Raw genomic sequence first — 15714 nt, 5'->3', positions numbered from 1 at the left:
ATTTCTCTTCTCCCCACCCCACCATAAAACAGCCAAAATGTTTTGTGTAACCTCATAGCTACAATGTGGATCATATTTCCTGCTTTCTCAGTAGGTAGAGTGGAGGAGGGAAAGAATTTCAAACTGAAAATAATTTTTAAAAATTTCAAAAAAGTAAAATGTCTTATACAACGAATTTCTCTCCACATGTTTCTGACCCATGAATTATTTGAGATCCTTATGTTATTCCTATTTATCTGTGGGTGAGCTGGATTGATGTGACTCCAAATCTTTAGCCCTGTGAACAAGACCAGTCTTTCCAGATCCTAACATGTAGCAAACTTTGAAAATAGGTTATAATTAGTTGCAATGACTAAACCTTTTGATTTTGTTCTGTCCAATCTCTTTTAGACATCACATAAACCCTATGACAAAGAAATTTTGCAACTGTGATCATTAGCCAAGGCTTAGTTCTGTCTCCTACCTCTGTGCCTTCGCAAAAGTTTATCTTCCATGCATAAAACATACCATCTCCTCATCCAGGGGTTTGTTTGTTTGTTTTTAAAAATCCCTACCTCCCTTCAAGGTTCACTTTATATGCCATGTCCTACCTTTCTTGGTCACACATGTTAATGCTTTCTTTCTCTTCACATTATCATGGTTTAAACTGAGCTGCTTATGTGTTGAATTTCCCCTGGTACAATGTAAGTTACTTGAGAGCAAGAAGTAGGGCAGCACATTAGCACTATAAGTTAGAGTTGCCAACCTGCATCAGTGGAGGGAGTTTTTAAACTGGGAGTTCCTGACATGATAAAATAATAGATTGTGAACAACAAAAACAATATTAGAAGTAGAAGGGATCACAAAAGCCATCTAGTCTAATTTATAACCTAAACAAAAATCCTCTCAGCAATACACCTCACAAATGCCAGACTGATTATTCTTTTTTAAGCTTATTTTCTTAATTAATTAATTTAGAATATTTTCCCATAATTACATGATTCATTTTCTTTCCCTCCCTTCCTCTAACCCCCCTCCCACAGCCAATGAGTAATTACACTGGGTTTTACAAGTCAGATTGACTTGTAAAATGAAGGAGAACCACTGCAGCACTAATGCATGGGAAGTATCAAAATATTAAGCCTAAGTGTACCTATTTGTAAGCTATGGCTGCTAGGAGCCTGGAGAACAAATCAAATTTCTCTTCTACATGATGGCCCTTCAACTGCTTAGAAACAGTGATTGTGGCTCCTAACCCAAGACCACATTCCATTTCCTCCAACCAATCCTCATATAGTATCAAGTTAAAGCTTCTCCTAAATCCTAGTTGGCTTACCCTATTGATAGGATGGACAGGAGTTTGGCTTGCTCTCTAAATTATCAATCTCCTTCTCTAAAGTGGGACTTGGAACTGAACAAAAATTTCCAATTGTTTGACTGGAGCAGATTTCAGTAATGATTACCTCTCTATTTCTGCACACTATGCTTCTCAATGAAGCCTATACTTATTTAACATCATCTTACTCAATTCATTCCAATGTTCCTGAGCAAGAATTGTTAACCTGGTATTGATAATTTTTTAAATTATAATTTGTCATTATAATTTTTAAATTATATGTTAACACAATTATCAATCATCACATTTTGCAATCCACGGTCTCTCCTTCCTCCCAAACCCTCCTCCTTACCCAAGAGGGCAGGCATTATGATATAGGTTATACATGTATTATTATATAATACCAATTTCCATGTTCATCAGGTTGTGAAAGACACAGATCACTTACACTAGAGAAAACTCATGGAGAAAATAAAATGAAGAATGGCATGCTTCAATAAGTGTTCAGCCTTCAAAAGTTCCTTCTATAGCAGTTCATAATGTTTTATTGATGGTAGTATGTACAACATTCTCCTGGTTCTGCCCATTTCACTTTGTATCACTTCATACAAGTCTTTCCAGGTTTGTTTGTGATCACTTTGTTTGTCATTTCTTATGGCACAATAGTATTCCATTACAATCATATGTCACAACTTGCTCAGTCATTTTCCAAAGGGTGGACTTCCCCTCAATTTCTATCACAAAAAGAGCTATAATATTTTTGCGCAAGTAAATCCTTTTCTCTCTATCTTTGACCTCTTTTGGATACAGATCTACTAGTCGTTTTGCTGGGTGGTCCATTAACTTTTTAAAAAGAAGTATTTTGATAATTATGTTGCAATTTAACTAGTTTTCCCTAAGATCATATGTATTATGTTTTATGCATTTAAAAACATGATTCCAAGAAAGTGTTTGTTTGTAGGCTTCACTAGGTTGCCAGAGAAGCCCAATGACCTCCAGAAGGTCTTATTTTGATTCCTGACATCAAGCAAAGTTGAAATGATCATTTGCTGCGTATATGAGAGTCTTAAGGTACTGCATAGCTTAAATGGTTCTGAGTTTTCTTACAAATCTGTGTTGTGGTTTTTACCATTTTTGACCCCATGAACCTGGTGTGCATAGCCTTCTGAACATCTGCAAATTTATGAACATGACAGTTATGCTTTTATCCATATCTTTAAAACAAATTAGAGCACAGGAGAGGCAACAAGGTACCATACACAGGAAAGTGGCCTTGGAAGTAAGAAAGACATAGGTTCAAGTCCTGCTTTGGATATATACTGGCTTTGTGATCCTGGAAAACTCATTTAATCTGTCAGTGATACTCAGACAACTCTTTAAGACTATAAGTTATAGGTCTGTTGATCTGCCTTAGTTGAAGGAGTTTCCTCACAAAGGGGTTCCTTATATCAAGGAAATCACAAGTTGGTAGGGGGAAAAAGACTAAAATATAATGGTACATGGCCAAGCACAGATGGCTGAGGCACTCTGCTAGAGACCACCTTCCAAATTAGTAAATCAGTCAACAAACCCCTGTGCTATCTAATTGTGCTATTATTTGACCTAAATCTACTCAGCATCCTCATAAGAAAAACAAGAAAGACTTTATCAAATGCTCTACATTTGATGTTTTATCTACAGTACTACCCTGAACTACCAGTCTAGCAATCCTGTGCAACAAGAAAATGTTGGTTAGCCTGTTTAGCTTGGCCTAACCTGTTTTAATGAAGCCACTCTGGCCCTTTGTCATTACTGCTTACTTTCCCTATATGCTCACTCATCTCTTTAATAAGAAATTCTAGAATTTCGGGTACTGGATTTGATTAAATTTCATTTAGGGCTTTTCTGAATACTACTTATTTTTTGTGCCCCTACAAAATTAAAAGCACCTTGAAGCCAAAACCCATTTTTGAGGAGATAGTGGCAGAAGGCATCCGAATGATAGGAAAAAAGAAAGAGGGGAGAAGAGGGAGCTCACAGTGAATTAACTAATTTTTTCCCTGTAAAATATGAGGCAGCATTTTCAGATGAGAGGCTAGGGGGAGGGGAAGTCACAGAAAGTTTGAGGGGGCTAAGATGGTAAGTTGATAAGGGAAGTACAGAACAATTGCCTAGCAGAAGTGAGGGCTGTATAACATAAACTTGTAGTGGACTCAGTCAGAAAGCTTGCAGTGATTTTCTTCACTTTTATTCAGCAGCACATGTGTAGGAGCAAAGACAACAAATGATGAGAGTGATCCAAGGCTCAGGCTTGGCTGGGCATAATTGGCAATATAAGAGGGCTAGGGATTAAAGAGTTGAACTGGTTCACCAAGGGGTCAAGATGGGGAGAAATGTAACTGGTGAAGGGGAGATAGTCTAGGAGAGAATGGAAGGGTCAAGGGATTGGAAGTCACAATAAAAATTAAGAGTAGGAATGGAATTCCTTTGTAATGGAAGGCAGAGAGGGAGGTAAAAAGCCAATGGATTCTGGTTGGATAAAGGAATTTCAGAATTCTTGGACATGGAAGTGATATATTTGTGGGTGACTATCTTTGGGTGTGGTTGAGATGGAGCAGAAAGGTAGTTCATGGGAGGTGAGGAGGATGAGGAATTAATTAGTTAGAGTATTTGAAGGAGAGTATATATATATATTTTGGAGTCAGGGATAAGGGTTGGAGTTAGGAAGGAGGGACCATTAAAGCTGGGGCAAGTAAGAAATTGGTCAGTGTCTATTATGTATATATCTGGGGGAATAAAAAAGTCAATATGAAAAGCAGATAGAAAAACATGATTCTCCTGCCACTTATCTGAATCAAATATTTTCTGCTTTCTTCTTGAGCTTGATTGACAATAGGAAAGATAAAGAGAAGAGAGTATGGCATAAGATTACCTTGGTCAATGAGATATGTTACTGTAAAAGCTACTTGATGATGTAAAAGTATATATAGAAGTTTATCATCCTTTTTTGCAATTTGGAGGAACTGAGATACGAAGAAACTGGCATCCATGCAGGTGGGTGGCACTGGCTTGCCATGGCTGAGAATTCATGGCATAGGGCCAAGGGAGGCCTTCCTAACTTGCTCAGCCCTTTTCCAAAGCAGCCGTTTTTTGGCAAAGTGGTAACCATGTGGCTCTGGCCTTGCAAGGCTCTGATTCAATGTCCCTCATATCCACAGGGCTCCCCTTTGCTCTACTGCACTCTGGCTTCCTACATCTCCAGCCTTCTATGCCTGCCAACATTTCTTGGCAGGATAGTTGAAAGAAAGTCAGCTAGGCTTTGCTTTTTCTTATAAGTACCTCCATTCTAGATTCAAGTGATTTCATTAAAAGTTTAAAAAGTACTCAAGGTAAGGAAGTCAAGAGGGACATCACATGCCTCTAAGCCAAGTGCCTCCTATATTTAATTCATCACAATCACAGATGCCTGAATGTAACTGAGATGACAGATAGACCAAGCAGTACATGACCAATCTGCGTTAGTACCTGTTATGACTACCATTATGCTAATAGATTTTAAAAATTTTAGTCTACAGGAAGATACCCCAAATGTGGAACTTCATGGCATGTACCAGTAAAGAATAATTAAGAAAAAATAATTGTACTTACTGGGGGACATTGTGCAAGTTTATCAGCTGCCACCAATTGGACATTTAAGTGTTTACTTTGGGACTTTCCTCTAGACTTAATCAGCCGTTGCAAAACCTGGTAGAAAAATACATAAATCTAAAGTTATTATGAAGAAGTTTGTGGAAAACAAGTCAAGTCCTGCTCCTTTGACTCCAAATACACCAGAAAATGAAATAATACACAAGAAATTAGGCACAATCTTTTCTTTTGAGAGACTTGTTTTATATTGCATCTGATTTTTAAGCTATTCTGAAGCCTATATCCACTGCTGACATTCCTTCATTTTAAAAGATTTTCAAGAGTGAAAGAAAAATTGAGAAACTAATGCATGCACATACACACACACACACACACGCAGACACACATACATATACTATGAATTTTAGATTATTTCAGGTGTTCAACATTTTTGATAGCTATCTTTAATAGCAGGCAATCATGAAGGGATTTGTTTCTTTTATCACAAATAATTATTGAACCATTCCAATTAAACTCTTTGTTGTGACTGTAAATTTAGCCTAGACAAATAGATTTTGACCCAGGTAAGAGGGAGTATGCAAGGTGATGACATCCCTCTCAGAATGTTGTAACTAGAGAGAGGTACCAGTTGGGGCCTCGATGAAATGATGTTAAGAAATTTGGCTCAACTCATTCCAAGAGAAGTGCTTATTGATTTTTTTAATATTTTTAAACCCTTAACTTCTGTGTATTAGTTCCTTGATGGAAGAGTGGTAAGGGTAGGCAATGGGGGTCAAGTGACTTGCCCAAGGTCACACAGCTGGGAAGTGTCTGAGGCCGGATTTGAACCTAGGACCTCCCGTCTCTAGGCCTGGCTCTCAATTCACTGAGCTACCCAGCTGCCCCCTGCTTATTGATTTTTGTCACAAAAGAGTTCTGAGAAATCTTGGATGGGATACTACTTTTGCTAGAGGGGAAAGGAAATTGGACTGGATAAAGGACAAGAGTGTTGGGTCTCAAGCATGTGAACCCTGAGTCAAATATAGCCCACCTGAGGATAGCAAGAAAATTGTTTACTTGATTAGGAGTCACATACAAATTCATAAGCCTGTACAGCCTAAGACCCTCCCACCATCACCACTGTTCATCAATTGATTTCCATTAGGTACCATGCCAGTAGTATTGAAGCAATTAATAATGGGTTGTCCCTACACATATGGATTTTAGACCATATGGTTCACTATTGACAAATCTTGGATCTCTTTGGCTAAAGAATCCTTTTCTTTAAAAAAAATGGTAAATGCTAGCTGTGATTCCTATGTGTTTCATTAGAATTTTTCAATTCTTTGACAGCTAGGTAGAATGATACTTTTATTTTTTCCCTGAGCTAAAATATTTGCATTTCATCTAGGCTACAAATATGGAAAAACAATAACTATATTTGTATGATTGCAATATGAGCTATAGGTAAGAATGTGGGAAAATGTATTAAAAGTAGATGCATACGTTAGAATCAGAATTTTCTTTTCTATCAATTCAAAAGCTTGTCTCATTAATAGCATGAAGATTGAGGAATGTGGGAATATAATTACTAGCTTTCAACTTGGTGTTCATTGCCATATGGATGAAACCACTCAACTTTGGAGGTGGTATTAGAGACTGAGAATCTATGTAGATATGTGCTAGCTCTCTTTGAGCCACAAGTTGAGGATGTTAAACAAGAGACAGGATTCTATGTGACATGAAAAGTCTGTTGTGCTCAAGGTATAGTTAACCTGGGAAGAATCAAGATTAGGAAGAAGCTTTGAGAAATCTGCAAATGTTATTCATGGAGATTTACCCCATGAAAAGATGAATAAGAGATAGAACAAAAAAAAAGGTGCCCACATGCCATATGAGATTGATATGTAGATATATTTTTTTCATTTTTAAATCAGGTGAAATTTTTCTTTCAATCTAGAAGAGTGTTACAATAACATATGAGTTAGCACTCCTTTGAATGTCTAGAGCAGATTTCCTCTCCCTTAGGGCATTATAGTTGTTTTAAAAAGACACAACTTCTCATTTTTCTTTCTTTTTGTTTTTTTACATTGAACAGAGTTAAAGTACTTTCTCTGAATAAAGGCTCAAATCACAAGTGTGCCAATGTGGCCCCTAAGCTAAGTGACACCTTGCACACTGAGATGGACATTTAAACATATATTTTTTAAACTCTTGCCTTCCATCTTGGAGTCAATAGAGTGTATTGACTCCAAGCCAGAGGAGTGGTAAGGGCTAGGCAATGGGGATTAAGTGACTTGCCCAGGGTCACACAGCTAGGAAGTGTCTGAGGCCAGATTTGAACCTAGGACCTCCTGTCTCTAGGCCTGGCTCTCAATCCACTGAGCCACCCAGCTGCCCCCTGACATTGAAACATATAATATTATTGGGCAAAGCCTCTTCAGGGCAATGGCTTAAAATGCAGATGTGCTAGGTTCACCTGAGCACTATAAAATCACAAATGTAATAAACAATATTTACTCTTGGTCATTTCTTGACTTGGATCAGTTTAGTTTAAACTGCCACATTGGAACACATCAAGTAATCAATAAATATCTGTTGGAATAGTTATCTCTAATAAAAAATCTTTTCCAGAAGTCTAATCATTGATATCTGTAAGTTCCACACAAGAACACAAAGCAATATCTCACTTTTTATATAATAGCATCTTGTTTTAAGTGGAAAGAATATTAACTCCAAAGACATACATTTTTGTTGCTGATTTTCCTAACTCTTGCTAACATTTCAGTTCTCCTCAAAATATATAGCAAATATGGTGGTATTCTAAGATCCCAGTTGACTCTGTTTCTTAAGGACCTTACTAAAATAAACTTGAAGTTCTGTGTCTTTTCTAGAAGTGATTGTCAAACACTATTTTTTATTTGACTTTATAGAATTGGGAAGTACAGATTCATTTATCTAACTATGCACTCTGCCAGTTACAGAGCAAATATAGGTCACAGGAAGATTTTTGAAGAACTGAACAATGAGCTGGCAATATCTCAGAGCTACCCACTCCTTCCAAGTTCTTTTTGGTAAATGCTATGAATATATGTGCATATAAGTATACCTGTATCTATGCATGCTCTCCATCTAACCAACATCAATCCATCTGCCCATCAATCATATTTTGGGATAGATTATTTATCTAGGACAGATACCATTGTTAAACTATACCTAAATCTTATACAGTCAGTGGCTTTTCAAAATACAAACACTAAATATGTTTTGGGAATAAATATATTCTCTTTGCTCATCCATAAAAATATTGAGAACAAGTTATTTCTAAAGAAAATTCCTTTTGTCTTGTATCAGTAGTTTTTATAAATTTTGTGTATCACAGACCCCCTTGGCAGTCTGGTAAAGACATGAAATAAATATATTGCAATGCATGAAATAACATACAGTGGAATCCAAAGGAACCCAATTAGTTATCCCTCCTACATCATGGCTTTCTCCATCACGGTTTCCACATATTGCAAGTCAGCATAAGAAATTAAGTGGGAATCTTTAGGGAGTTTTGCAGGTGCCTCAGATGACAGGCAAAGACCAGCAGATGGCACAGAAACTCAGAAGTGCATACTTTAGGGACAGTGGGGTGGTTCAGTGGTTTGAGAGCCAGGCCTAGAGATACAAGGTCCCAGGTTTAAATCTGACCTCACACACTTCCTAGCTGTTCAACCCTCAACATGTCACATAACTCACACTGCCCAGCTCTCACTGCTCTTCTGCCTTGGAATCAATTGATTCTAAGAAGGAAGGTAAGGGTTTAACAAAAAAAATGCTTACTTAACCCAAAATTTATGATGAGATATCATTAAAGATCCCAGAAAAGAAAAAGAAAAAATTCGGACTTTTTCTTTGGTACAAAGGGAGGGCCAAAAATTTTATGTGGATTTTCCAGATCACAGGGGCTTCCTGCCCATCCCCTCTCTCCACCCCTACAATGGGGAAGGGATAACCGTAGTTATATTTTTAAAATATGTTTACAGACTCAAATCCAAGAAACTCTGTCTTAGATAAAGAAATTACCTAATTACCTTTGGGGATGAAACTTTAACATGGACAATAATTGGTGCTAAGGAAGTCTTTATAAGTTGTGCTGGGTGGTTGATAGTATCTGCATCGAGGACAACCAGTTGCAAGGATCTTGCCAACTCAAAGATTCTTTCAATTTCACTTTGTACTTCAGCTAAGAAGAGAAACAAAAACAACAGGTTAAAAAGTCTTTAGCGTTTATTAATCCTTACTTTCAATAGTAATGACTATTATAAGAGGTAATTCAGTAAGAATTACCAGCTTTCATTGCCCTATGGATGAAACATAGAACCATTTGGACTCTAAAATCACTGCTAGCTCTAAATCTGTAATTTCAAATCTAGTCAAGTGAAAAAACCACTTTGTGAATACCTAGATATGTAACTTAGACGGGGCTAAAGAATCCAGATGTTTAGATTGGAAGCTACTTAAGGGCAGGGAGTGTCTTGTCTCTTTCTGTATCCCCAGCACTAAGCACAGTGCCTGGCACATAGTAGATGCTTAATAACTGTTTATGGATTGTTTGGAATTACTGGAAATTTCAAAATAGACTGTTTATAAATGAACCATATGGCTTTTATCTGAAATAGAAAATTTTAGCATACTATTTTTTTATTTTCATTGTGCACTTACCCCATTCTACCTTTATGGCATTTCTGTATATTTCTTATCACCTTTTCTAGGGAGTAAGGTCTTTCAAAGGTCAGATCCTATTTTATTAATCTAAGTGATATAACAAAAAGGAGTGCTTGATCTGGAATCAGGAAGATATGAGATTGAATTCTGCCTCAGCCACACTAGTTGTGACCCTGGGCAAGTAGCACAAATTCTACTGGACTCAGTTTCCTCATCAGTAAAATTAGGATAATAATAGCATGTACCCCTCAGGATGGTTGTGAGATCAGATGAGATCATATCTGCAAGGCAATTTGCAAAACTTAAAGTGCTCTATAAATGCTAGCTATTATTATCATTACCTTTTTGTTTCCCATAGCCCCTAGCCCAATGTGTTCAAAGGCATGAATAAACAAATGGGCTATGTCTATACTACAGAGAACTGGATATTTAATTTTCAGACTGTTTAGCCCCAAGTATGAGTTAATAACTCTGCTCCCAGAGTTAAAATGTTTTCCCCAAGTTCCCAACACAGAACTACCAAGCAGATCGTATCTTTTTATCCAGCATACACAAATAACTCTACCTTAAACAAAGAAACAAAAACCAAAACTTTTTTTTTTAATATTATATGTTCTTATTTCATCCAACCTGGAAATTTAGAGATCACATTGAGAGCTAATCCCTCTGCTGATAAGCAAGAGAGCTTTGTGACAGTCTTGGGGGCCCATGCTCCTTAGGCCACCGACCTGATGGCCCCATGCTCCTGGGAGCTCACCATATTGGTTCCAGACTCAGTGTAGACATCCAATCAGCTTTAGTCCACTTTAGTTCAATACTGCAGAGCTCAAGAGATCACCAGCCTCAGACTCCGTAGAAGCAGAAAGTATACCATGCCTATATTGTCTGGCAAATCTAGACCAAATCTACTTATGAAAATTTTATGCACGGTAAATATCGATTTTAAATTCTTAGGAGGAAAAAATGAGATGTTGGTATGAATGGAGTCATAGATTTAGAACTGAAAAAGACTTTAGAAAGTGATGAGTCTAATTTCCCTCATTGTATCAGGCTTAGAGAGATCATTGATCCCTGCCTCACATAATTACCAAGTGTTAGAGGTGGAATTTTCACCCATGCCTTTCTGACCACCACACCACAGCCTTTCACAATACTTCTCTTAAATTCTAAATATTTAAAAATATTTTATTTACATTGTCAATGAAGAACATTAGTTTAGATTATTTCCAGAAAAACAAATCTTACACTATTCTATTTCTTTATTATATTTTAAGCATGAACTTTCATAAGTAGCCATAGGTATGCCACAGAGTAAGAGATCATTCTTAAGAGTAAGAGATCTAGAAAATAAACCATTCTTTGTTCCATTCACTACCTTCAGGGTATGTGGCCTTGTTTTTCACTTGCTGTTTGCACAATACTCTCACTGGCTTACATAGGTGTGACATGTGGTTAGGACTATGTTAGAATTAGTCTGGTTTCCTACAAATTATATTTATTTTAAGGTATAAATCCTGAATCAGTTTTACATGAAATAGCCAAAAGGCAGTGGCATAAACTGACTTTGATGCCACAAACTTTATATTTCTTAAGTGGAATGGATTCCCCAGAGGCAATCCCATGTAAACAATTCAGTGATGTAGAAACCTTATTTACCCAATGCATGGAAGAAATAATAGCTAACATTTATATAGCACTTTAAAGTTTGCAAAGCACTTTACATATATTGTCTCATTTGCTCCTCAAAACAACTTTATGATATAGGTGATATTATTACTCTGTTTTACGCACACCTAGCAAGAGTCTGAGGCAAGATATGAATTCAGGTTTTCCTGACTCCAAAATCAGTAGCCTCCAACGTGTTACCTACCTGCTCTCAATAATTAGGATTTAGGGATAAATGTTATGATGTGCACTAGAATAGGTATATTCTGTTGTTTATCTGTCCCAATGTTCACAGACTGTCTATCTGACATTCGGACTTAGTTCACAAGGAGGGCTGGCAGATACTCCCTAAGTCTACTTATAACTAAGTTATTCAATGTTTCACTATGGCACAAACTTAGATAAGCTGAGAATATGGTAAGGGAGGAGGCTGGAGGGAGATAGTTCCCATCAAAAATCATGTTTATAACTACGTGTTATAGGTATAATGGAGAACTATACAGATGAATACATAATTAAATTTATGACTTAAAATAAAAGTAGTAACCAAACTCATTTCCTGGTTTTTCTGGATAAGGGCTGCTTAGAGGTCCTAAGAAAAGTTTAATTATAACTCTGCTTTTTAGTCAAAGCAACCAGACACAGAGACTAGTTATGGCCCCAGATAAAGAGATGAATTAATCTCTTAAATGTCACCTCAAAAATGAAAGGATGTCATAATGTCTGATTATTTTAATATGTGTTTACAAGATCTTAAAAATTTCTGTTTCATCAACTAGGATGTTCACTTCTGAAGGACTCAGAGGGCTGTGAGAGTATAACTCCAAATTGAGAAAGATTAAAATCATTTCTACTTCCAGAAAATGTCCTATAGCACTGAGATAGATTCCTCCTTGCTTCTTCAATACTGGAGCCAGAGGAGACCAGGTTTTAAGCAATGATTTCAGGAAGTACCTCCAGGTGTCTTGGTTGCCTCCCAGGGTTAACCAAGTAAATTCTTGTCTACTCAGCATTAGTTTATGGTCCAAGTTTCACTTTGTACACAAGAGGAATGAACAGGAGGACAGAGACTTTGGCAACACCAATTATATTGGGTGAAGATCCTAATTACTTAAGCCTTATCTTTTTTTAAATGGATTTTCAGGATATCTGATGACAAGTGGAAATGGCTTTAAATTCCTTTCATATTAGTAATGTTTTTAATACCAACCTGTAGTTTGTTATATAACTGGTGTGGTGGATGGAAGGCTGTCCTTGGAGCTGTAAGATCATAAATAAATTGTTGAAAGGGACCTCAGAGGACATCTGGCCAAACTCCCTCGCTTTTCAGATGAAGGAACTGTGGTCCAAGGAAATTAAAACACTTGTGCAAGGACATAAAGATCTAAAGCTTCGAGAGTAGGATTTAAATCCAAGTTGTAGGACTCCTCTATATACTATACCATGCTTCCTTCAATGATAGTTTTATGACTCTGGGCAAATCACTTAAGCTCTCAGTGCCTCTGATGACTCTCTAAGACAACAAATTACTAATCAGTTGACAATCTGCATCAATATGCAATCAATCAGAGAATTTCCACATTTAGCAAATTATAGGTTTAAACCAAAACACACATACATAATACAAATATGTATGTGTGTGTATATATTTGGTAGTAGTAGCAATATCAAGAACACTTTATTATCTAACCTTTCTTCCAAAGTCTTTTTTTTTAACTCTTACCTTTTGACCTAATATCAGTTCTAAGACAGATGAGCAGCAGGGGCTAAGCAGTCAGGGTTAGGTTACCTGATCAGGTTCACTGAGCTAGGAAGCATCTGACATCAGATTTGAGCTCAGCTCCTCCCAGCTCCAGGCACAGTACTCCATTTACTATGCTAGCTACCTGGTTTCTTAGAAGGATTTAATAGAACTTCATACCTTATTTTCTTTCCAACCTGCTCTATAAGTTAGGTATCAGATAAGATATAATTAGTCTCATTAAGAAGTCTGGGGAAATGGGGCAGGAAAAGCTAAGAGTTGTCAGGTTTCCTGTAGTTCCTCTTAGATAATTCTAATATTCCAGTCCACTCAAGGGTTCTTCTTATGAAACAACTAATTAGCTAATTGACTGGCTCTATATACTATAGGAATCTCTATCCTCTCAGGTGCCGGCATTCTATATAGTTTGATGATTCGAATAGGGGGTGAGTTGGAAAAGACATTCATAAAAGCAACATGTGCTATTCTGATTTAGAAACTGAGTTTGGGGAAGTACAGAACATTTGAACATCTTACCTAAGCTGGATCGTGTATTTGACCGCTCGATTATTGCCCTCTTGCTGGGATTATTTAGGACAGACCTCTTAGCAAGAGAAATGTCAGCTGTCACTCTCGTTATAGATATCCTATTAACAGGAACATAGAACTGAGTCAAAAATTGGCTTAGCTGTAAGTGATTTATAACCATAATACTGAGAAAGCACTTTACACACTATATACAGAATATAATACACCAGGCAGAAATTTTATTTAATAGGTGCTGGACTTTAGTTAAAAAGAGAAAGCAAGAGAGAATGGAATGAACCCTTAAATTGAATAACAAAGACGTGTACTAGAGTAAAAATACAGTTCTCCATTATTGTCTAAACTTATTTAATCTCATCTTTGGTATACTAGGAAGGATCTGTGACTGATCATCTATGATTTCATCAGAATATGGAAGGCACTTTGAGCTCCCACCACCAAGCAGATCACAATTCTTTTACGATTATGGTAACTCCTAGGGAGTTTCCTGGGATACATAGCCTTAAAACATCTTGCTCAAGGTCACACAACTAATAAGATTGAGATTTCCTGACTCCAAAATCAAATTCTCTCCTCTTTCTCTTTAGTAATGAACACAGTACCAGCAGGAAATCTAAGTGCATTTTAGTTTGCTCAACCAAGCTGACCACCTAAATAATTAATTTATGGAAGCCTTTTCTGTAGAAGTGCAAGGACGCTCCTAGATACAAGAAAAATTCTGCATGCCTTTTGATCCAGCAATGCCACTACTGGGTTTGTACTCCAAAGAGATAATAATGAAAAACGTTTGTACAAAAATATTCATAGCTGCATTCTTTGTGGTGGCAAAAAAAATTGGAAAATTAGGGGGTGTCCCTCGATTGGGGAATGGCTGGACAAATTGTGGTATATGGTGGTGATGGAATACTATTGTGCTGTAAGGAATGATGAACTGCTTGATTTCTATATGAACTGAAAAGACTGATCCATGAACTGACACTGAGTAAAATGAGCAGAACCAAGAGAACATTGTACACAGAAACTGAAACATTGTGGGATGATTAAATGTAATAGATTTTGCTCCTTATAGAAATGCATTGATATAGGACAATCCCAAGGTACTTATGAGAAAAAATGCTACCCACACCGAGAGAAAGAACTGTGGGAGTAGAAACACAGAATGAAAACATATGATTTATCACTTATTTATATGGATATAGTATGTGGGGTTTTGGTTTTTAAAAGATTACTCTGTTACAAAATGAATAATATGGAAATAGGTATTGAGTGATAATGGATGTATAACCCAGTAGAATTGCTTATTGGCTCCAGGAGGGGGGAGGGAAAAGGGGAGGGAAAGTACATGAATCGTGTAACCATGGAAAAATACTTAAAAATAAGCAAATAAAAATTTTAAAAATTTAAAAAGTATAATATTCTTTATCACCCTTGCAAATGCTTCCTGTTAGAAAGAATAGACTATTTTCCATATGGGAGGGGGATTATCCTCTTTCCTCATGCATGCAGGAAACTGTAATAAAAGTGATGGGGAACTCCCAGGGTTTTCTCCAAGCAGGCTGGATTTTAGTAGCAGCAATGCAAGGGAATAAGTTACTGTCATTCATAAGGAAGTGAAAAGGTCATAAATCAGAACTTTACAACATGAAGACTGAAGAAGTCTTATACTCTATTTTCTACAAAACAGATCTTCCCAACTAATAATCTCCTTGATCTTATTGCCTTTTAAACCTGCTTTTTCACACACACACACACACACACACACACACACACACACACACACACACACACACATTCTAAATCTTGGCAATTTGTTAGAGTTTCTAGGAAGAAAAAGAATTGCTATTGCCAGGGATAGTCATTCTTCTTTGACTCTTTCTGGGTCTTGACTATCAGAACCACTTTTCTCATTCCCTAAATAGGGTCTTACAGTTTTTCCCCTAATCCTTCACTCCAATGATCTGGTCATTTCAACACTTCAGGAAAATAAAAGACTCCTCTTTCTCCCCAAAAGTTGGGGACCTCTGCTCAAAATTCTCCAACTGATTTAGAGAATTTTTTCAACAGCATTTTCTGTTGCCATTTTATACTGACATGTTCTTTACATTTTTTTATGTTTTGCAGGAAAATT

At 36.8% G+C, this 15714-nt stretch overlaps 1 protein-coding gene across 3 annotated transcripts in view; it reads right to left on the bottom strand.

Moving 5' to 3' along the window:
- The window catches only part of CACNB4 (calcium voltage-gated channel auxiliary subunit beta 4), a 349523-nt gene that overhangs the window by 21763 nt on the left and 312046 nt on the right, over nucleotides 1-15714 (bottom strand). For all 3 annotated transcript variants that reach the window (XM_044669874.1, XM_044669876.1, XM_044669875.1), the window contains exons 10-12: nucleotides 13578-13687; nucleotides 9001-9152; nucleotides 4943-5038 (exon numbers count right to left, since the gene is read on the bottom strand). In XM_044669874.1, the coding sequence (XP_044525809.1) occupies nucleotides 4943-5038; nucleotides 9001-9152; nucleotides 13578-13687 (358 nt within the window). The remainder of the gene's footprint in view (nucleotides 1-4942; nucleotides 5039-9000; nucleotides 9153-13577; nucleotides 13688-15714) is intronic.

This window comes from Gracilinanus agilis, chromosome 3 (assembly GCF_016433145.1).
Source record: "Gracilinanus agilis isolate LMUSP501 chromosome 3, AgileGrace, whole genome shotgun sequence".
NCBI lineage: Eukaryota > Metazoa > Chordata > Mammalia > Didelphimorphia > Didelphidae > Gracilinanus > Gracilinanus agilis.
Note: the sequence above shows the minus strand (reverse complement) of the source record. Positions and strands in the feature narration are given on the sequence as shown.